At 40.9% G+C, this 22470-nt stretch overlaps 3 protein-coding genes across 6 annotated transcripts; 1 reads left to right on the top strand and 2 right to left on the bottom strand.

Annotated features, from left to right (window-relative positions):
- The first annotated feature begins 9751 nt into the window (after positions 1 to 9751).
- LOC143372744 (uncharacterized) lies at positions 9752 to 15847 on the top strand. 3 transcript variants are annotated; one of them, XM_076819270.1, is made up of 16 exons: positions 9753 to 10319; positions 10526 to 10791; positions 10860 to 11070; positions 11144 to 11460; positions 11532 to 11741; positions 11848 to 12027; positions 12103 to 12217; positions 12290 to 12477; positions 12568 to 12910; positions 12987 to 13101; positions 13720 to 13819; positions 13901 to 14415; positions 14488 to 14677; positions 14757 to 14932; positions 15010 to 15079; positions 15180 to 15847. In XM_076819270.1, the coding sequence occupies exons 1-16, from the start codon at positions 10251 to 10253 to the stop codon at positions 15214 to 15216; spliced, it is 3102 nt and encodes a 1033-aa protein (XP_076675385.1). In that variant the 5' UTR covers positions 9753 to 10250; the 3' UTR covers positions 15217 to 15847. The 3 variants fall into 3 exon arrangements, with proteins under 3 accessions (XP_076675386.1, XP_076675385.1, XP_076675384.1); XM_076819269.1 differs by having other exon boundaries at positions 14485 to 14677; XM_076819271.1 differs by lacking the exon at positions 15180 to 15847 and having other exon boundaries at positions 9752 to 10319; positions 14485 to 14677; positions 14992 to 15015.
- On the bottom strand, positions 15207 to 19654 carry LOC143372745 (F-box only protein 21). Of its 2 annotated transcripts, XM_076819273.1 has the most exons (10): positions 19245 to 19654; positions 18544 to 18813; positions 17987 to 18422; positions 17781 to 17911; positions 17541 to 17691; positions 17257 to 17463; positions 17108 to 17188; positions 16782 to 17010; positions 16468 to 16689; positions 15207 to 16327 (listed from the first exon to the last, which is right to left on the bottom strand). In XM_076819273.1, exons 1-9 carry the CDS (start codon positions 19409 to 19411, stop codon positions 16499 to 16501), a joined length of 1863 nt encoding a protein of 620 aa, XP_076675388.1. In that variant the 5' UTR covers positions 19412 to 19654; the 3' UTR covers positions 15207 to 16327; positions 16468 to 16498. The 2 variants fall into 2 exon arrangements, with proteins under 2 accessions (XP_076675388.1, XP_076675387.1); XM_076819272.1 differs by having other exon boundaries at positions 15207 to 16689; positions 19245 to 19653.
- A 309-nt stretch (positions 19655 to 19963) lies between these two features.
- Positions 19964 to 22199, bottom strand: Tektin-c (Tektin C). The gene is made up of 7 exons (XM_076818934.1): positions 22087 to 22199; positions 21634 to 21913; positions 21258 to 21548; positions 20878 to 21150; positions 20567 to 20789; positions 20268 to 20486; positions 19964 to 20199 (listed from the first exon to the last, which is right to left on the bottom strand). The coding sequence occupies exons 2-7, from the start codon at positions 21717 to 21719 to the stop codon at positions 20062 to 20064; spliced, it is 1230 nt and encodes a 409-aa protein (XP_076675049.1). The 5' UTR covers positions 21720 to 21913; positions 22087 to 22199; the 3' UTR covers positions 19964 to 20061.
- Positions 22200 to 22470: the final 271 nt, after the last annotated feature.

The raw sequence follows: 22470 nt of genomic DNA, 5'->3' as shown, positions 1-22470 counted from the left end.
GGTGTTGTGATGCATTATATTTGAAATGTTTACAGAGATTTCAAGAAAATATAAGTGTGAAACAAGATAAAGCCATCTTTGAACCAAATTGAAGGATTTAAAAATTGATAAAGGTATGTATAAGTTAATAGAGACCTGAAATAGACAAAATTATTGGTACAAAGCCAAAGAGGTTAACGGGGTAGAGCGAGAAGTGGTGCAGAATTTTCGAACGTCTCTTGAAAGGCCTGCGCCTCTTATTTGCAACTTTAAGGCGATGCCTTTGAAGCTGAAATTTAGTATACCTCTTTCCACTTCATGTTCTCCTGATATATTGGCCAAAATCTGGCAAAAATTTTCAGAGTGCACAAAATTGGGCTTTGTAACAGGAGAACATGCCGTCGAAAGAGGTGGCACTAAGTAACGTCTTCGGAGAGAGAATCGAGGATGCCTTCGAAGCTGAAATTCAGAATACCTCTTTTCGCTTCATGTTCTCCTGATACCTGGGCCAAAATCTGGCAAAAATTTTCAGAATGTACAAAATTGGGCTTTGTAACAGGAGAACATGCCGTCGAAAGAGGTAGCACTAAGTAACGTCTTCGGAGAGAGAATCGAGGATGTCTTCGAAGCTGATATTCAGAATACCTCTTTTCGCTTCATGGTCTCCTGATACCTGGGCCAAAATCTGGCAAAAATTTTCAGAATGCACAAAATTGGGCTTTGTAACAGGAGAACATGCCGTCGAAAGAGGTGGCACTAAGTAACGTCTTCGGAGAGAGAATCGAGGATGTCTTCGAAGCTGAAATTCAGAATACCCCTTTTCGCTTCATGTTCTCCTGATACCTGGGCCAAAATCTGGCAAAAATTTCCAGAATGCACAAAATTGGGCTTTGTAACAGGAGAACATGATGTCGAAAGAGGTGGCACTAAGTAACGTCTTCGGAGAGAGAATCGAGGATGCCTTCGAAGCTGAAATTCAGAATACCTCTTTTCGCTTCATGTTCTCCTGATACCTGGGCCAAAATCTGGCAAAAATTTTCAGAATGCACAAAATTGGCTTTGTAACAGGAGAACATGATGTCGAAAGAGGTGGCACTAAGTAACGTCTTCGGAGAGAGAATCGAGGATGCCTTCGAAGCTGAAATTCAGAATACCTCTTTTCGCTTCATGTTCTCCTGATACCTGGGCCAAAATCTGGCGAAAATTTTCAGATATCTCTAAAATCAGGCTTCGTAACAGGATAACATGACGTGGAAAGAGGTAGCGCAAAGTAATGTCTCGGAAGTGAAGTAGAAGTCTTGAACGAAAGTCGATAGAGTTTGAGAGTAGTGAATGGCATATTTAAAGTAGTGCTTTAATGCGAAGATTTTTAAAACCACTCTGCGTGGAAGGATCTTTTTAGGTGTTCTTTTTAGCATGTCTTTTATATGTGATTTGGAATAGGAAGGAGTAAGTAGTGCTCGTTAAATAAAAAAACTCTTTTACCACTTAGCTGCAATTTATTCAAATAAGTGAAATGCAATACAATGAAATGTTACAAGTGTAACTGGGTAATTCGGCTGAAGCAGTAGCTTGTGCAAATTTCATCTCAATGAACACAGTCGAAAATGCAGCCGGTTTAACGTCTTTTATGTAAAAATTCCTTACCTGTAAAACAGAAATATACACGATTAATAATCGCTCTAGTTACAGTATGTGAGATTAGTTACATCGCATCGGCACACTCTAAACTCTAAATATGTCACACATATACAAGCACGCACCCACGCACAGCATTTCAACAGATTTCAGAGTACGTAGTTGCTGATTTGGCTGCTGCTCGTGTCGCACCCAACGTTACCGACTTATTCTAAAATAAGATTACAATGCTACGAGTGGTAGGAATTAATATTAAATCTTACCGGAAACATATAAAATCTAAAACGACTAATTTCAATCAACATGTTGCACAATAAAATTATTCCCTTTACTAATATATTTTCATACGTGACAAAATGTTGTAACGTTTCTCCCATTTTCAATAATAGACAAGTCATGTTACTAAAAATATTTTTCTTCTTACAGGTTTTAACTTCGGAATATTTCGACGGAATGATGGAAACCTTGATAGTAATCACAAGAAAATAGTGACTTTATATACCTTATACTTTATTGTAACACTGTAAAGGCCTTTTATGCAAATATATTGAAAGAAATTTGAAACAAACTGTATTATTATTCAGAAATACCTTTCACATATTCCTATCCAAATTTCAAATATCTATGGTATTTCCTTAAGAATACCATAGAAATTACAAGCTTCGAGTCTTTCAAAAGCATCACATTAACCGAGAACTGTTTAAAGGCCCATGAAAGGCGTAGCTCTTGTTTGCTACTTTAAGGCGATGCCTTCGAAGCTGAAATTTAGAATACCTCTTTTCGCTTCATGTTCTCCTGATACCTGGGCCAAAATCTGGCAAATATTTTCAGAATGCACAGAATTGGGCTTTGTAACAGGAGAACATGATGTCGAAAGAGGTGGCACTAAGTAACGTCTTCGGAGAGAGAATCGAGGATGCCTTCGAAGCTGAAATTCAGAATACCTCTTTTCGCTTCATGTTCTCCTGATACCTGGGCCAAAATCTGGCAAAAATTTTCAGAATGTACAAAATTGGGCTTTGTAACAGGAGAACATGCCGTCGAAAGAGATGGCACAAAGTAATGTCTCCGGAGAGAGAATCGAGGATGCCTTCGAAGCTGAAATTCAGAATACCTCTTTTCGCTTCATGTTCTCCTGATACCTGGGCCAAAATCTGGCATAAATTTTCAGAATGCACAAAATTGGGCTTTGTAACAGGAGAACATGCCGTCGAAAGAGATGGCACAAAGTAATGTCTCCGGAGAGAGAATCGAGGATGCCTTCGAAGCTGAAATTCAGAATACCTCTTTTCGCTTCATGTTCTCCTGATACCTGGGCCAAAATCTGGCAAAAATTTTCAGAATGCACAAAATTGGGCTTTGTAACAGGAGAACATGATGTCGAAAGAGGTGGCACTAAGTAAAGTCTTCGGAGAGAGAATCGAGGAGGCCTTCGAAGCTGAAATTCAGAATACCTCTTTTCGCTTCATGTTCTCCTGATACCTGGGCCAAAATCTGGCAAAAATTTTCAGAATGCACAAAATTGGGGTTTGTAACAGGAGAACATGATGTCGAAAGAGATGGCACTAAGTAAAGTCTTCGGAGAGAGAATCGAGGATGCCTTCGAAGCTGAAATTCAGAATACCTCTTTTCGCTTCATGTTCTCCTGATACCTGGGCCAAAATCTGGCAAAAATTTTCAGAATGCACAAAATTGGGCTTTGTAACAGGAGAACATGATGTCGAAAGAGGTGGCACTAAGTAAAGTCTTCGGAGAGAGAATCGAGGATGCCTTCGAAGCTGAAATTCAGAATACCTCTTTTCGCTTCATGTTCTCCTGATACCTGGGCCAAAATCTGGCATAAATTTTCAGAATGCACAAAATTGGGCTTTGTAACAGGAGAACATGATGTCGAAAGAGGTGGCACTAAGTAAAGTCTTCGGAGAGAGAATCGAGGATGCCTTCGAAGCTGAAATTCAGAATACCTCTTTTCGCTTCATGTTCTCCTGAAACCTGGGCCAAAATCTGGCATAAATTTTCAGAATGCACAAAATTGGGCTTTGTAACAGGAGAACATGATGTCGAAAGAGGTGGCACTAAGTAAAGTCTTCGGAGAGAGAATCGAGGATGCCTTCGAAGCTGAAATTCAGAATACCTCTTTTCGCTTCATGTTCTCCTGATACCTGGGCCAAAATCTGGCAAAAATTTTCAGAATGCACAAAATTGGGCTTTGTAACAGGAGAACATGATGTCGAAAGAGGTGGCACTAAGTAAAGTCTTCGGAGAGAGAATCGAGGATGCCTTCGAAGCTGAAATTCAGAATATCTCTTTTCGCTTCATGTTCTCCTGATACCTGGGCCAAAATCTGGCAAAAATTTTCAGAATGCACAAAATTGGGCTTTGTAACAGGAGAACATGATGTCGAAAGAGGTGGCACTAAGTAAAGTCTTCGGAGAGAGAATCGAGGATGCCTTCGAAGCTGAAATTCAGAATACCTCTTTTCGCTTCATGTTCTCCTGATACCTGGGCCAAAATCTGGCATAAATTTTCAGAATGCACAAAATTGGGCTTTGTAACAGGAGAACATGATGTCGAAAGAGGTGGCACTAAGTAAAGTCTTCGGAGAGAGAATCGAGGAGGCCTTCGAAGCTGAAATTCAGAATACCTCTTTTCGCTTCATGTTCTCCTGATACCTGGGCCAAAATCTGGCAAAAATTTTCAGAATGCACAAAATTGGGGTTTGTAACAGGAGAACATGATGTCGAAAGAGATGGCACTAAGTAAAGTCTTCGGAGAGAGAATCGAGGATGCCTTCGAAGCTGAAATTCAGAATACCTCTTTTCGCTTCATGTTCTCCTGATACCTGGGCCAAAATCTGGCAAAAATTTTCAGAATGCACAAAATTGGGCTTTGTAACAGGAGAACATGATGTCGAAAGAGGTGGCACTAAGTAAAGTCTTCGGAGAGAGAATCGAGGATGCCTTCGAATCTGAAATTCAGAATACCTCTTTTCGCTTCATGTTCTCCTGATACCTGGGCCAAAATCTGGCATAAATTTTCAGAATGCACAAAATTGGGCTTTGTAACAGGAGAACATGATGTCGAAAGAGGTGGCACTAAGTAAAGTCTTCGGAGAGAGAATCGAGGATGCCTTCGAAGCTGAAATTCAGAATACCTCTTTTCGCTTCATGTTCTCCTGATACCTGGGCCAAAATCTGGCATAAATTTTCAGAATGCACAAAATTGGGCTTTGTAACAGGAGAACATGATGTCGAAAGAGGTGGCACTAAGTAAAGTCTTCGGAGAGAGAATCGAGGATGCCTTCGAAGCTGAAATTCAGAATACCTCTTTTCGCTTCATGTTCTCCTGATACCTGGGCCAAAATCTGGCAAAAATTTTCAGAATGCACAAAATTGGGCTTTGTAACAGGAGAACATGATGTCGAAAGAGGTGGCACTAAGTAAAGTCTTCGGAGAGAGAATCGAGGATGCCTTCGAAGCTGAAATTCAGAATATCTCTTTTCGCTTCATGTTCTCCTGATACCTGGGCCAAAATCTGGCAAAAATTTTCAGAATGCACAAAATTGGGCTTTGTAACAGGAGAACATGATGTCGAAAGAGGTGGCACTAAGTAAAGTCTTCGGAGAGAGAATCGAGGATGCCTTCGAAGCTGAAATTCAGAATACCTCTTTTCGCTTCATGTTCTCCTGATACCTGGGCCAAAATCTGGCATAAATTTTCAGAATGCACAAAATTGGGCTTTGTAACAGGAGAACATGATGTCGAAAGAGGTGGCACTAAGTAAAGTCTTCGGAGAGAGAATCGAGGATGCCTTCGAAGCTGAAATTCAGAATACCTCTTTTCGCTTCATGTTCTCCTGATACCTGGGCCAAAATCTGGCATAAATTTTCAGAATGCACAAAATTGGGCTTTGTAACAGGAGAACATGATGTCGAAAGAGGTGGCACTAAGTAAAGTCTCCGGAGAGAGAATCGAGGATGCCTTCGAAGCTGAAATTCAGAATACCTCTTTTCGCTTCATGTTCTCCTGATACCTGGGCCAAAATCTGGCAAAAATTTTCAGAATGCACAAAATTGGGCTTTGTAACAGGAGAACATGCCGTCGAAAGAGATGGCACAAAGTAATGTCTCCGGAGAGAGAATCGAGGATGCCTTCGAAGCTGAAATTCAGAATACCTCTTTTCGCTTCATGTTCTCCTGATACCTGGGCCAAAATCTGGCAAAAATTTTCAGAATGCACAAAATTGGGCTTTGTAACAGGAGAACATGCCGTCAAAAGAGATGGCACAAAGTAATGTCTCCGCAGAGAGAATCGAGGATGCCTTCGAAGCTGAAATTCAGAATACCTCTTTTCGCTTCATGTTCTCCTGATACCTGGGCCAAAATCTGGCATAAATTTTCAGAATGCACAAAATTGGGCTTTGTAACAGGAGAACATGATGTCGAAAGAGGTGGCACTAAGTAAAGTCTCCGGAGAGAGAATCGAGGATGCCTTCGAAGCTGAAATTCAGAATACCTCTTTTCGCTTCATGTTCTCCTGATACCTGGGCCAAAATCTGGCAAAAATTTTCAGAATGCACAAAATTGGGCTTTGTAACAGGAGAACATGCTGTCGAAAGAGATGGCACAAACTAATGTCTCCGGAGAGAGAATCGAGGATGCCTTCGAAGCTGAAATTCAGAATACCTCTTTTCGCTTCATGTTCTCCTGATACCTGGGCCAAAATCTGGCAAAAATTTTCAGAATGCACAAAATTGGGCTTTGTAACAGGAGAACATGCCGTCAAAAGAGATGGCACAAAGTAATGTCTCCGCAGAGAGAATCGAGGATGCCTTCGAAGCTGAAATTCAGAATACCTCTTTTCGCTTCATGTTCTCCTGATACCTGGGCCAAAATCTGGCATAAATTTTCAGAATGCACAAAATTGGGCTTTGTAACAGGAGAACATGATGTCGAAAGAGGTGGCACTAAATAAAGTCTTCGGAGAGAGAATCGAGGATGCCTTCGAAGCTGAAATTCAGAATACCTCTTTTCGCTTCATGTTCTCCTGATACCTGGGCCAAAATCTGGCATAAATTTTCAGAATGCACAAAATTGGGCTTTGTAACAGGAGAACATGATGTCGAAAGAGGTGGCACTAAGTAAAGTCTCCGGAGAGAGAATCGAGGATGCCTTCGAAGCTGAAATTCAGAATACCTCTTTTCGCTTCATGTTCTCCTGATACCTGGGCCAAAATCTGGCAAAAATTTTCAGAATGCACAAAATTGGGCTTTGTAACAGGAGAACATGCCGTCGAAAGAGATGGCACTAAGTAACGTCTTCGGAGAGAGAATCGAGGATGCCTTCGAAGCTGAAATTCAGAATACCTCTTTTCGCTTCATGTTCTCCTAATACCTGGGCCAAAATCTGGCATAAATTTTCAGAATGCACAAAATTGGGCTTTGTAACAGGAGAACATGATGTCGAAAGAGGTGGCACTAAGTAACGTCTTCGGAGAGAGAATCGAGGATGCCTTCGAAGCTGAAATTCAGAATACCTCTTTTCGCTTCATGTTCTCCTGATACCTGGGCCAAAATCTGGCATAAATTTTCAGAATGCACAAAATTGGGCTTTGTAACAGGAGAACATGATGTCGAAAGAGGTGGCACTAAGTAACGTCTTCGGAGAGAGAATCGAGGATGCTTTCGAAGCTGAAATTCAGAATACCTCTTTTCGTTTCATGTTCTCCTGATACCTGGGCCAAAATCTGGCGAAAATTTTCAGAGTGCACAAAATTGAGCTTTGTAACAGGAGAACATGATGTCGAAAGGGGTGGCACTAAGTAACGTCTTCGGAGAGAGAATCGAGGATGCCTTCGAAGCTGAAATTCAGAATACCTCTTTTCGCTTCATGTTCTCCTGATACCTGGGCCAAAATCTGGCGAAAATTTTCAGATATCTCTAAAATCAGGCTTCGTAACAGGATAACATGACGTGGAAAGAGGTAGCGCAAAGTAATGTCTCTGAAGAGAAGTAGAAGCCTTGAACGAAAGTCGATAGAGTTTGAGAGTAGTGAATGGCATATTTAAAGTAGTGCTTTAATGCGAAGATTTTTAAAACCAGTCTGCGTGGAAGGATCTTTTTAGGTGTTCTTTTTAGCATGTCTTTTATATGTGATTTGGAATAGGAAGGAGTAAGTAGTGCTCGTTAAATAAAAAAACTCTTTTACCACTTAGCTGCAATTTATTCAAATAAGTGAAATGCAATACACTGAAATGTTACAAGTGTAACTGGGTAATTCGGCTGAAGCAGTAGCTTGTGCAAATTTCATCTCAATGAACACAGTCGTAAAATGCAGCCGGTTGAACGTCTTTTATGTAAAAATTCCTTACCTGTAAAGCAGAAATATACACGATTAATAATCGCTCTAGTTACAGTATGTGAGATTAGTTACATCGCATCGGCACACTCTAAACTCTAAACATGTCACACATGTACAAGCACGGCACACACGCACAGCATTTCAACAGATTTCAGAGTACGTAGTTGCTGATTTGGCCGCTGCTCGTGTCGCACCCAACGTTACCGACTTATTCTAAAATAAGATTACAGTGCTACGAGTGGTAGGAATTAATATTAAATCTTACCGGAAACATAAAATCTAAAACGACTAATTTCAATCAACATGTTGCACAATAAAATTATTCCCTTTACTAATATATTTTCATACGTGACAAAATGTTGTAACGTTTCTCCCATTTTCAATAATAGACAAGTCATGTTACTAAAAATATTTTTCTTCTTACAGGTTTTAACTTCGGAATATTTCGACGGAATGATGGAAACCTTGATAGTAATCACAAGAAAATAGTGACTTTATATACCTTATACTTTATTGTAACACTGTAAAGGCCTTTTATGCAAATATATTGAAAGAAACTTGAAACAAACTGTATTATTATTCAGAAATACCTTTCACATATTCCTATCCAAATTTCAAATATCTATGGTATTTCCTTAAGAATACCATAGAAATTACAAGCTTCGAGTCTTTCATATGAATAAACGAGGTTATTACTTCTTCAGTGGGAACAGAAAGGCCCCCTCTTTATAAGTGATGAAAATATACATTGCCTACAGTTTTACCTTTATCCTCCACAATTAATAATCTATATATATTGCAATTTCACTTTTTAGCAACAGAATGGGACCAATAACTGGATATATAAACTTTAATGGAATCATCTACGACTGGCAGAATATTTTGTTGGTGTCCAATTTATACGAGGAACAGCAACCATTTATTTTTTCGGTCATTCCTCATCTTTGGGGAATAAACATATAGAATTGTAATTATTATCTTTTAAAGTAGTATCATAATTTTTTCCTTGCAATTATGAACACACCAACGCCGTGGCATTATTAATGAATATATGAAATTTGTAAAAAAATACATGTAAAACAAAATGTCCAAAAATGCTATACATTGTATTAAATAAATCTGTTACACGCAGAAATAAGGATCTGTAGGGTTAATATAAATAAATAAAACACCTGGATTATTGCTCCGATTCTGATAATTAGAGGATTTCAGTTCTACATTAATATAAATATCTGAAAGATAGACGGGAAACCGAAAGGCCGGTAAAAGGAGACTGTAGCCGGGAGGCCGGTGGATAGTGAGAGGCTGGGAAGCTGATACGGTAGGTTGGGTTAGGTATATCGAAGCCGAACTCTCGCGGTGTTGCCATTTTGCCTTCAGTACGGCTCATTTTAGTTTATAGCTATCACCGTAAGATATCGAGTGGCGCGTTGATGGACCACTAGATATGTTCTAACAGCATTTCTGGGCCCATAAAATAAATTTCATTCTTCTTATGTAATAGAAGATTACATTAAATTATATTTCAATTTTAATTACATATTTCAATTTGTCCTAAATTATCTCTACCTATGTTGTAATGTTTTTTATTTAATACTGTAACTTTGTATATGCAGTAAATCGATTACTACAGTATATGATATATCAAACTATTTCCAGCAATTCTCTACTACTCACGAATACTTGATTACCGACTTAATAGTACTCGAAACGAAATTACTTAACAAATTCGCTTTGAAATAAGAAATTCTAATGTAAAGATGATTTATTTTTGAATAGCAAGGGAGTTTATATCCTAAAGATTTTACGTCAAACATAAAACACTCCGTCTCTGTATCCCTCGAATTATCCATTTCGTATGTTTCTCTTGGGACGTATAAAGAATCATTTAAGAATATAAATTCATTACGCTTTCTACAGTTTCTACCGTTGCTACAGCATCTCAAAATAAATGGCCCAACGGAATCAAATGTTTCCCACACTGCTTACCATAGAATATTCTACTTCATGGCGAATAACATCTCATAACAATATCGAATATCCCCTCTGCAAATTTTTAAGAGTACCTATATAGAAAGAAGCATTGCCTGTATGTCTCGTCAAATAGTTGATAAGTGACAATTGTTAATAATAAAAATGTTTTGGAAATAACGTATCGTTAAATTGATTATACTTTAATGAACTACACGAGATGATATGTCGGAGGTTCGCATGGCTTTGAGAGCTGGCGATACGTTTAACGATCGATAACATCCGATTAATTTTTTATTAATAAATGTCAGACAGGATGGCCAGCAGGGAAACATCTATTAATTCCAAAAATTCGGATGACCACAGTGTGGAGGTTGGTAAATTTCCAATACCGGGTCTACATTTTAAAACTTATATTTAATGCAAATACATATTTCTTGTATTTAGAGGGTCTTCAATTTCTCAGTATCGCATACTGAAAAACAAACTCGTGCAGAGATTTTACATACAAGAAAGAACCGTTTGCTTTTGGTTTCTATTATGGATTTTGAGATTTACGAGTGATTCCGTCTGTTGTAGACATTGGCAGAAGTCTTTCGATGCTTCATTTGTATGGAAAAGTTAAGGGACGCCCATCTCTGTCCTCACTGCAGTAAATTATGTTGTTATACCTGTATCAGACGTTGGCTCACGGAGCAGCGTTCTCAGTGCCCTCACTGCCGAGCTTCCCTGCATTTGCACGAACTAGTGAACTGCAGATGGGTGGAAGAAGTGACGCAGCAGCTGGACACGCTTCAAGCTGTTGGTATATCAAACTCTAGGCATGACGACTCTAACAGGGACAGGTAGTTTATTTCTAATCTAGAGTTTAATCCTTTACCTTCGTATTAATGTCTGTGTATCTGTTTAATAGGTGTACTGTGCATCACGAGAAGCTATCGGTTTACTGTTGGACCTGCCGCACGTGTATATGCCACCAGTGCGCGCTGTGGGGCGGCACCCATTCGGGTCATACTTTCAAGCCATTGGAAGAAGTGTACGAGCAGCATGTAACTCAAATAAGAGCAGGCGTGGGACAATTGAAAAGGAGGCTCATGGAGTTGATAAGCCTCGTTCAAGAAGTGGTACGTGCAAACATTGCGCGAACCATCGAGGCACTTGACGACCTGTATTAATTCGCATCCTATCTTTCGCCAGGAACGCAACGTTGAGTCCGTAAGGGCTGCAAAAGATGAGAGAGTTAGGGAGATCAGAAATGCAGTAGAACTGATGATAGCGCGCCTAGATTCTCAGCTGAAAGCTAAATTACTAACGTTAATGGGCCAGAAGAATTCCTTGACTTTAGAGACGGAGCAGCTGGAAGCTCTGCTGCAGGAGGTGGAGCATCAGTTGCATAGCTGCGCTCGTTCCGAGCTCATCATCAAAAGCATGGATCTCTCGCGGATGATACACCAAGTGCGAAAGAAACCGATGACGAGTTTCGTCACTGCCCCTGTTCCTGCAGACTTCCATAGGTAAAGGATCGATCCTTTATCCTCTAATGCCAGATATACTAAGAGAACTTACCATCTATTCGTTACTTCAGCGAAATTGTGCCAGGCTACGACAGTGCCACGTTCGCGATGCAAAACTTTACTCAACTCCAATTAAAAGCAGACCCAGTCTATTCTGCGCCTTTACACGTGAATGGATTGTGCTGGAGATTAAAAGTATATCCTGATGGGAACGGAGTTGTACGAGGAAATTATCTGTCCGTTTTCCTAGAATTAAGCGCTGGTCTACCGGAAACGTCCAAGTACGTCCAACGAACAGTTTGAATTTCTGAAAATATCGAACTTAAACATGCCCGGCCTACCAATCCTTAATTAATCCTCTCTATATTTCAATTCATTGTTTCCCAGATACGAGTACAGAGTTGAAATGATCCACCAAGGCTCTCGAGACACGAGTAAGAACATCGTTCGAGAATTCGCCTCGGACTTCGAGATCGGCGAATGCTGGGGCTACAATAGATTCTTCAGGCTAGATCTGTTAGCGACCGAGGGATACTTGAACACCGAGTTGGACACACTGATATTGCGGTACGGCTGATTGTTTCTGAATCGCAGCAGTTGATTGTGTTATCGTTTAAATTATAATACAAAAACGGGTAATAGATTCCAGGTACGGCCACCGACATTCTATCAGCGTTGCAGGGACCAACAATGGTACATCAGTCAATTGGTCACAGTGCAGAATCAGTATGCCACTCAAATTAACGAGCTGAAAGAGGTAATGAAATAACGACCTGGGTTAAAGAATCTCATCTACACGTTGGTCCACGAGTGCAATATTTCTTCACAGCGTTTGGCGATAGAGATCTCACGGAATGCTATAACAGCGACCAGGGTACCCAGCGGAGCAACTCTGTGCGGGCCAGCATCCAGTGTAACACCTTTGGCGATGCAACAGTCGCAAGGTGCCGCAGATCCATTGCTCAACTCGAATTCTTCTCGTTCCATTGAAACTTATCCTAATGGTACACCCACGAGGTACATCCCTGCTTCCTCTTCAGCACTGCTGCTCTGTACTGTAGAGAACATAGAGAGCAACATACTTTAATACATTTGTTCTTGCGGTAGATCGGTACAAAATATGCTTCCTGGCGGAAGTAACAGCGGCGCTATATCCGGTGACCAATTAATGCCCATGTGTGACTTAGGAGAGCTATCCAATATGCGTCCTCTTGGATCCTCTTCCACGCTATCTTCCATCTCGTCCAAGACAAGCTTGAAGCAGCACAGAGTGAATAATCTGAGCGTGGTTGAGCCCGAATCGCCCAATCTGCACGGTACAAACGACGGCTCTGCAGGGGATTGCCAGGCCACCAATGCTCACTCTCCGTGCCCATCCTACTCTTCGCCGACAGTACTTAATCAGCAGCCATTGAATCTTCTGTCCAGCAGCAGCAGTAGCGATAGCGGGGTAAGACCCCGGACTTATTTAACTTGTGGCCATTCGCGTTCAGCACGAATTAATTGGCGACTTGTATTTCCTTCAGGAATTAAGCGAACACGATATATATTTGGATGAATGTGAACATAACGAGCCGCATTTAACGCTATTGGATGACAATTCTAATGACGAGAACGACGTGGACGATGAAACTATGTCAGGTACGAGTTGAATTCTCTGACCCGTTGTATTGGCAAGCTATACGAATGATCCTTTATCTTTTATGATAATAGATCTGTTACGTTAGCAATACTACTTGTATATCATTCTTTGCATTGGAGTACAATGTAGCGTAGTGATGTGATGTTACTAAATTAGGTACGAGCTCGAACAGAGGTTCTATAGAGGTGCAGAGGCATAGGCGGCGGGAGAACAAGTTAGATAAAGGTGTCGAAAACGAAAATCCCACGAATGAGAAACCAGGCGAAGATTTCGTGAAAGACAATCCTACCTCGCAATTCCCTGATCACTTCCAAGCAGTCTCATGAGAATTTCCTTACCCCTCTCTCATTTCCTTATCTCTCTCTCTCTCGAATCAATCATCTTACATTTAGTCTTACAACGGAGAATAAATATTACCGCATACACTGTAATAATCGGAGCTATTGAAAGATTTCGATCGAAACCTTTCTATCGCTCGTTTCATTAAATCCGAATTTTAAACTTAAAGCAATTTGTTATTCGACAGTGGCAACTCTTTTTCTACCGACAGTACGAGCTTTTTACACTTGCCAATTATCGTGCAAACGTTTGATAACAGTTGCTGTAACGTTTTGCAGGAGAGAACGACGTTGAGGTAGCAGAATTAACGCCATGGATGCAGAACAAACAGCGCGCGAAGCAGCAGACGAACCGGGACGGTACTGGAGATATTTGCAGGTAGCCTTGCTCGCAGTTTTTGAGTTTGAAACATTATGCCAGTGTTCGTCATGGCGCGCGTAACTTAATTCTCCATTGCAGATTGCGAGGCAATGACAGCTTGGAGGACGAGATCATGCTGCTGCATTTGTTCGAGATACAGGACAGGAACTCAGCTTGGGCCTCTCTGTGCTTCAACCAGCACATGGACGACACCTGCGACTCGAGGACCTCTTTAACGAGCCTGCAACATCATAACTCCAGCCCCTTGCATTGCAATAGCACGCTACCAACCCACGGACCCTCCACGTTCTCGCACAAGCACCACGAGCTGGACGCAGCGTGCAACGAGCAATATTCCGACAAACGTTCCGCGTGCCCCTCGCATCTCTGCCAGTCTCAGATCCTATGCGCCGGTAGACCAAAGCTGAGCCAATTGTCCAACATCTGCCAGCAGGAAGTCTCTGGTCTGATAGCATGCGGAAGTCAGACGAGATCTGAGCCGGCGACTCGCTCGAACTCGATAGACTGCGACAAAGACCTCTCGAAGATGTCGGCAGTGAATAAAATCGCTCACGAGTTAGATACGTCCAGATCCGACCTGATAGTGCCAAACGGTAAGTAGCGTAGCATCGAGAACTGCTTATAAAATTTTTATATTTAATCCGTGACGTGCGCGTTTTTAGTAGCATTGGACAGCAACAAAACCGTGTCCAAGCATTTGCTGTCGCGGCAGCAATCGTCGCCGTCGTCGTCCGCCAATGTCAGCGTGATAAACAATGAGAATAGCAAGACCTCGGAATTCGAATTGTTACTGGAGACCATTCGGCTGCTTCCTATATCTCAGAAGGACACTGCCAGTTGTTTCAATAAATTAAGGTGCACAGTTTTCTTAATCTAGTCGAAGGTAAAAGAGAGCTTACATATCGAATATGAGTTGCTCGAACATTGTTCGCAGGAAAAATCTCTCGTCGGATGGGAAGAGTAACGGCTGCCCCACTGCCACCATAAAATCCGCCACGCTTTCGTTAGGGCACGATACTGCATCGTCGTCTGCGAGCAATGCAACCACGGATGCTATACCGAGTCCTAATAATTACAGCTGGGCGCCAGTATTGTATCAACACAAACATAGTAAATAATAGGCTGTATCGTAATACGAAATTTCTATGATATAAATTATTAAAACGCAGGATTCTAAAATGTCGCAGGTCAGAAAACTGTGGACGCCACTGTGCAAGCATCTTCTAGCGATACTGCCAATAAATCTGTTACTGAAAAGTGAGTATCTGTTTAATAATAGATGCATAGCTTTCGAAAGCTATGTAATAGAGCAGAATAATCGTGGGCGTACCGTTCAATTAATATTATCATTGCGCAGGTCTTTAGAAGAAAGTAACACTCCAGGTTCTCCTTGAATCACATCCATCGTATTTATTGTTACAAGTGTACTGTGATTTTCGTTTATTGAAACGTTAATTATTGTTATTAGAAGCGATAGAAGAACTAGCAAGACTCAGAAATCCGACGTTCGAACGTATTAACACAAGTGTGGTGATCGATTGAAAATCAATATTTTATAGAGGGTAGTAAATACTGTCTAAAAATATAAAAATTCAAGATGCTCCCTATACATTTTATAAATACTTAACAGTTCAGTATTTGCTGTAAAACAATTCTTCTTTTATTCTTACTGTTAATTAGTCGTTAAGTAACGTGGATCGATTCTCTTTTCAACTTGAAGATCACATATAAAAAGAATATCAACACCATTCCATACTGAGTAGCGTAATTTACATTATTTATGATTATTTATTACACGCGCGTAGTATGTATTTAGAGAAATTCCAATTTCTTTAAATTTAACTATTAATATATTACATAATATCAAAATACTCGACACGTTTTTTCCTTTATTTCTTCTTGGATGGTTGTGGTATTGCAAGTATTGTGAAATCAAATTTTGTACTACTTTTTATGTGACAGCTTGCGCGTAAGCCAAGCACTGCCCACGACAGTGAAACGAAATAAAGAGCACAGATAAATAAATGTCTTGCGTTATTTTTTGGTGTGTATGTGTGTTCGGACTCTGATTAAATAACTGTAGACTGTAAATAGTTGACATAGATTGCTCTTACAATCTCAGGAGTGGCTGCTTATTACATTTAGACGATACTTATAAACGTAACGAAGTATCATAGAAACGTCGACCAAATTGTCACTCTTATTACAGATAATAATTCTATTCATATATAATTTATATCACACATGAACGGGTTAGAAGTCGGAAGGTACTCCGCGTTTTCTGAGCGATTATCTTATATTATTACACAGCCCAACGTAAGAAAACTTTTATCTGTACGTAGTAGCGTGACGCCTTTCTATTGTCACAGCTCATAAGTTAGAACTCCCGAGCCTTCGACGCTACAAGATAAACTGTACAAACTCCACCTATCATACAAGCTGTATCTTTACACCCCCATTGAATTCTTTATATATACAACTTCGAATCTACATTCAATACTAGAACTGAAATACGAGAAATGGAAAATACAATGTTTATTAATTTCTATCTGTCTCTTCGTCTTCTATAAAAATAACACGGCCTCTTAATCATTAAGCACGGAATACGTAATAGAATAAAAGGATATTTGTTACATTATCGTTACCTTGTACTCCAGTTAGGGGGAGAGTAAATTGTTAAGTGGTATCGTATACCATACCGCTTTGCGTGTACGCTAGAAGCCATTCATCACGAACCTTTCCATCTTCTGGGTATTCCCTAGCTAGTTCTACGTTCGGGACGTAATGCGTGCCACTGAACGCGTAGAAGTATCTGCCAGTCGAATGATGGTTTATCCATTCAGGATTAGGGGCCAGTGACAGGTTTTCTAATGAAAAGATTCAATCCCGCTTCAGAAGATCCCGTTGCTTCTCTCGTTTTACAGAAATGAATAAATTCGAGCAACGAAGTTGCCGTTACCTTGCGCTACGTAACGACTCGATCCATCATCCATGCACGTGTAATAAAACGGCTGATCTGTACTCGCCTCCAAGTGATCCACATTTATTTCATTCATCCATACTTTCGACTCCTTGCGATGCACATCCCACCCTGTTATCACACATAAATGCCCGTGTATTTTGTGCTTCATTATCAATCCCACGGCATATTTTACAGGTGGCTCTCTTTGTTTTGGTTCCACTCCCTCCTGGATACGTACGTAATAATTATTATTAGAACAAAACCTACGACTTACTGAACGGTCTTATCTAAAAAAATATTCAAAGTAGTATCGTTATCCGTACGTCCGGTAACAAATGCTTCTTCCATGCCTGACACGCCTCCGAAATAATATTCGCCCGTCTCCTCGACATTACTTCTAAGTCCTAAAGAAATTTTAGTAAGGCTTCGATTTAAACTAATCCTTGCGATGTATGTTAACACTGCGAAATACCTCCATATTTTCTAGCGTTATCACTAGTTCCGTTAAGTCCATTTCCTGCAAGATATATATACGGCTCAGCTGTACAATTGTGTTCATATTGTTGGGTTCTACCATGTGTTGAAGTTCAAGAGCAGAGCGTAACCTCGCTGTTCTATCATTCAGGTGTGTGTGTTGCCTGGTAGCTATTTGTAGATTATTCGCCATTCTTGTTACTACCTGTTACGCACAGGGATGAATGATAAATTCGAAGTGGAACGTAGAGCAAAGATCGTTAAATTGAAAGAATTACAAACTTCTATGGTAGTCGCCGGCTCGTGAACATTGTACTTCTCTATTGGACATTTTGATACTCCACCGATCCTAGGGCAATGCTCCTTAGTCAGAAACTGACCACCATTGAAAACATCGATATAAAAGTTCTCCGCGTCATTAGACTCCGGACCACTGGAACAAAACAATTAGCAATGCCTGAAATCCGCGAAACGCATCCGATCATTAAATACTACTCGTATTTACAACAGCTGAGAACTTACTATCTTTCCTTCCATCTTAACAGGAAATGAGACGGAAAGCTAACAGGCTCGCAACGTACCCCAAGTCTACGAGCAACACTTTCGAATATTATTGCCAAAGTTATAGGAATTCCCTGCTTACGTTCTAACACCTATGCAAAACAAGTATCGTTACTTATACAGAGATAAAGTACATGCAACCATTACTAGATTCTTTCGCAACTTACACAATCTATGAACAAGTTTTCCGATGAATAATACATCTCGCTATTCCCGTAGAATCCCAATTTCTCAAATAATACTTTGCACAGCACATCTGTTATCTGTCTCGTTTCTGTAACGCTCCATTGATTGTCGTTGATAATATTATTCCTCCAGTAAGTAAACTGGTCTGTCCAGGCCGAGAATATCGAGTGAGCTGGATATTGCTGCCTGAGCAACTCTTTCACCTGGTCTGCGATATTATCCAGTAACGACGATACATGCGAGTATGATACATGTTTATTAGGCTGGCTCCATTGCGATATAATGGTTGCGCCGCGTTCCAAGATCTGTTGTTTAGGTGGTAGGGATATGAATTTCTGCCACTCGTCTTTCAAATGGCTCTGCTTCAAATATCGGACGATTTTAAGAGCATAATATCTGTGCGTTAAATTGCTGGCTCTGTAAACGATGCAAATATTAATTAGTGCTCCAAAGAAGTATCTCCGAAGATCATGTGTGTCATTGCGAACATCACGTGTAACTTCGCAATCCACTGGTGCTCGAATACAGTTATACTTACGGAGCAGGACGATTGATCAAGCTGATAAGCTCATCCACAAGAAAGTAGTAAGCGAGTGGATGAGCGCCTTCCTCTGGACGAAACATTGGGTCAAATTCTTTGAACTCACAATTCGGCAACTCTACCTTCCTATAGTGTGTACCCGACATAAACAACAAGGAGGAAAGCAACGCTCTTCTACTGCTAAGGCTGGCTATTATTTCTTCCCTCCAGTGTAATTTACGACGTGATTCATGACTCGTCTGATATGTTTCTTTTAGGAGTGGCCATCTATCATAAAAAAGAAAACAAGAGTTAGCATTGTTCTAGATAAAATGAACGAGCAAGAATATTTTACTTCTTATCGTCCTAATTTCATTATCCCTGTACTCATAGAGTCTGTGTCAAAGTACGATATTAAAACACTGCTATTAATATTTCCCCGCGGGAAATGAGATAACAGAATGCATCCACGAAGGAAGCTTCTTGAAACAGTGCACGTATCTCAAACAAAAATAACGATCTACGTCTTGTGTTAACTAGATCGACTATGTATACATAAAAGAGAAAAGCAACTTGTTTGACCACGGCGTTAGCAGGAATCTCGCGATACGCGAGATAAAAAAAGTCACAAAGCCACTGAATATCAACAGTGCAAACTCGCCCACGATTTTTTGCTTTTAAAAGCGACACGTTCGCCTTTCCATGCGAAATAAACGTACCGTTGGAAAAACTTCCTCTCCCACAGTTTATTATTATTCCTGACAATTTTATACAGGTGCTTGCACGTCGAGCTGAAATTGATCACGTCCGAGAACCCGAGTTGTCTGCCTTCCAAAATGTACACGATTATTTCCGCGGGCAACGAAATTATCGTGTCACTTGCCATTTCGTGAAATATAACTGCTGCTGTGCAGTATGCCCGAACACGAAGAATATAAAACAGAGTTTACAACTCGCGACGAGGAACTGTAACGTCGAGCAACAAACGTACGCGGCACGCATCCGCCATCGAACTAAATCAACCAGAATTCAACCTAACGTCAGTGACTGATGCTACAGTATCGAACAGTTGACGCTTTCGAGTGCTGCGCGCGCAGGTGAAGAGTGCCCGACTCGCACACACAGCCACCATTTGTATTTTTACGACGGGACAGTATCGACCCCTGAATTATCGTGTGAATGTATGAATCAACCGAATCGTGGTACTTTTTACTGGGGGAGCTGCTCAACTTCCTATAGTAGTCTTTACGGCGCGCAAATCCACGAACTAATAATTCGCAGAAAGATGCAATTAGCGCGTGTAATATTAATGGCACTTTTTAAGCCCGCCACTAGGAGGCCACGAGCAGCAGTCGATTCTCGCGGCTTGTCCGATTTCTCCCAATGGCGGCATTATTGTTACATTCAAATGGAGGCTGAAAATAGAGTGCAATTGTTTTTTCATTTTAAATATTGATACAGGTGCTTGATATTTTATTTATCGTATTATTGAATGAAAATGCTGAGTATAAAGTCGTGTTGCATCGTTGGATACATTTAATAAGCGTGGTAATCCAGGCTTTGGCGAAGAGTCATACAGTCGACCTCGTCAATTTTTAAAGTGTTTGTCTTAACGTTGATGTCTTCCTCGATCTGCATCTGTGTCTTCAGTAAATAACGCAGCGATGCTTCGGCCTGCGAAGAATTAGTTGGTAGGGAACACGGAAAAGAACATTAACGATCGTATTAACAATTTTACGAACATTGAACATAGTTTCCTGCAGGTTCGCTACGACTTCTCGTAGATCGTGTACTTCCTTGACGAGCTGGATCTCTACCAGATCTCGGGTCAGCTCTAAACCAGGTCTTTGACAACGGTTACCGAGTCTCGTATGCGCTAAAGCTAAATAACATTCTTTCTGCATGATCGATTGTTTTATAGACTCAATGTTCTGTGCCATGTCAGACGCCTGTCGCATTATCTGTGCAAAAAGTGATGGAATATAATCTCAGGACACTCTATCACCTGATCCTCCAACTTCGCAATTGTGAATTGGCACACCTCGGAGTGCTGTAACTCTAACTTCATTTTAGCTTCCTTCGTCTCTTCGATGCGATATCTGAAAGCCTCGTCAGTAGAGTTCTTCTGATCGTTCAAGTCGTCGATCACTTGCCTGATGATCGTATCGATATAGCAGCGCATCTGTCTGGCGCTGTTTACTTCCTTCGAAGCGGCATTAATATTCTGATTCGTCTGCATTTCCCACTCGTTCAACTCTATGGTCCTTGGTGCATAAAGACGGGTCTTAAAAATGGCATAACTTTCCGACGACGGTAGAAAGCATCAGGATACCAATAAAACGTATCACGTACGAGGGATCGAGCCGCGATGTGCCGTGGTAAATGCTCAAGTTGAGGCTGCTTTCCCTCAGCGTCAAATTGTGCCTGTCGATACGTAAATTGTTCTCCTTGTCCTCCAGATCGTGATCCATGTAATAGAGCGTCGCTTTCAACCGACGAATTTGCTCCTGAGTCTGCTCCAGAGTCCTCTCTAGCAAACTTTCAGCTCCCTTTATTACCTCGCACTCTTTCAACAGCTCTTTCCCAATGGCGTCGAGAACTAGATCGATTCCCAGTCTATGCTCCCTGCAATGAAGCATTAATAACAATCAGTATCATTTAGAGGGTTGAAAAAAAATGCTAGGTGTCTAAATTGGAAGATGTGGAGATTTCATTTCTCTCGTGAATCTGACCTCATGACGAGGCATTTCTCGCAAATGACGAGGCCGTTCCTTCTCACGGATCCGAGTGCATCCATGATGCGTTCTTTATATATCGATAACACGTCGCTCTCGAGGAGGACCTCCTTTCTAATACGCAACAGCTCCTTTTTCCGAAACTCGATATCCTCGAGCTTCTCTTTAAGCCTATGGTCCGTCTCCTCCTTGTTGTCTCGCGCTCTCTCGGAGGTGAGGTCGCAAACGCGTTGAGACTCGGACAGAAGCTGCTCCGCCAATTTTTGCTGCGCCTCGGAACATCGATACCTGTTTCGATATATGTAAAGAGTATTCTTAATCAATTATATTCAAAGAAACTTTATTTTCGTGGTAATAGCAATAGTATTCGTACCTGTGGCGATTGTTCAGATGCCATTCGTTTAAAGTGAACCTCAGAGGAGGCGGAGGAACCAAAACGAGCGCACGATTTTTGTGCATTTTATCTCCTCCCTTTCCCTTAAATTTTGAAGAACTCTTCTCCTTCACCCTTCGGACGAACAGTGTTCTTTCAAAACACTGAGTTTAGAAGAAGAAGTTTGATCCGTTTGATCCATAAGGGCGGCGGATTTGATAGGAAAACACGTTTCTATAGAAACGGTGTCCGATTTTCTAACGTAACCCCGCCGTGAAAGCTAGAACATAGAATTAACTCGTATACATAAATATTCTTCTTTCGTAAAGAATATCGTGTCATTAAATGAATAAAAACGATTTATAAATACAGAGACTTCACTGTGTGTCTATGTCTAATCAATATATTCATATAATTTGAACTTGAGCATGCGCTTTTTATAGAAATTGTTACCTTAGAAGTACTTGCGAGAAATCGCTGCTCTTCGAGGCCACCTGGTAGCAAGTTTAGAAAGTGACGTGACGCTCGAAGTCGAACAGGAAACGCGAGGCGCAACCACCTTCTCCATCTAGCAAAATTTCTGCGATCCTTGGTGAACGTCGATGTTTTCGACTTACTTTTTGATTTGCCGCGTATGCAACGCCGTGACACAATGGCGGCTTCCGCTATGGGCACGTACTTTTTGTCGATGGTCGTCGATAAAATGTAAAGGTCTGTCGAAAGTGCGCTATTTTCGGCAGGCTTTGGGCGTCTGAAAATGACAGTAATATAAAAGCCCCAAGGTATTCGTGGAGAGGATCGCTGGAGGTATCGACATACATCGGGAGGTATGAATTC

Source organism: Andrena cerasifolii, chromosome 8, assembly GCF_050908995.1.
Source record: "Andrena cerasifolii isolate SP2316 chromosome 8, iyAndCera1_principal, whole genome shotgun sequence".
NCBI lineage: Eukaryota > Metazoa > Arthropoda > Insecta > Hymenoptera > Andrenidae > Andrena > Andrena cerasifolii.
The sequence above is the reverse complement of the archived record's forward strand: the minus strand, read 5'-3'. Positions and strand labels throughout refer to the sequence as shown.

Excerpts from the sequence above, each read along its gene's own strand:
- LOC143372744 (XM_076819269.1), top strand. The coding sequence starts at position 10,251 with ATGTCAGACAGGATGGCCAGCAGGGAAACATCTATTAATTCCAAAAAT. Across the intron at positions 12,028-12,102 it reads TTGGACACACTGATATTGCG|ATTCCAGGTACGGCCACCGA; the intron begins GTACGGCTGATT and ends AACGGGTAATAG. Across the intron at positions 12,478-12,567 it reads CCTAATGGTACACCCACGAG|ATCGGTACAAAATATGCTTC; the intron begins GTACATCCCTGC and ends TTCTTGCGGTAG.
- LOC143372745 (XM_076819273.1), bottom strand. The coding sequence starts at position 19,411 with ATGGCAAGTGACACGATAATTTCGTTGCCCGCGGAAATAATCGTGTAC. Across the intron at positions 17,011-17,107 it reads AGAAGCATTTGTTACCGGAC|GAGGGAGTGGAACCAAAACA; the intron begins GTACGGATAACG and ends GTACGTATCCAG. Across the intron at positions 16,690-16,781 it reads GAGTCGTTACGTAGCGCAAG|AAAACCTGTCACTGGCCCCT; the intron begins GTAACGGCAACT and ends TCTTTTCATTAG.
- Tektin-c (XM_076818934.1), bottom strand. The coding sequence starts at position 21,719 with ATGCACAAAAATCGTGCGCTCGTTTTGGTTCCTCCGCCTCCTCTGAGG. Across the intron at positions 21,549-21,633 it reads CATCTGAACAATCGCCACAG|GTATCGATGTTCCGAGGCGC; the intron begins GTACGAATACTA and ends ATATCGAAACAG. Across the intron at positions 20,790-20,877 it reads ACATCGCGGCTCGATCCCTC|GACCATAGAGTTGAACGAGT; the intron begins GTACGTGATACG and ends TTATGCACCAAG.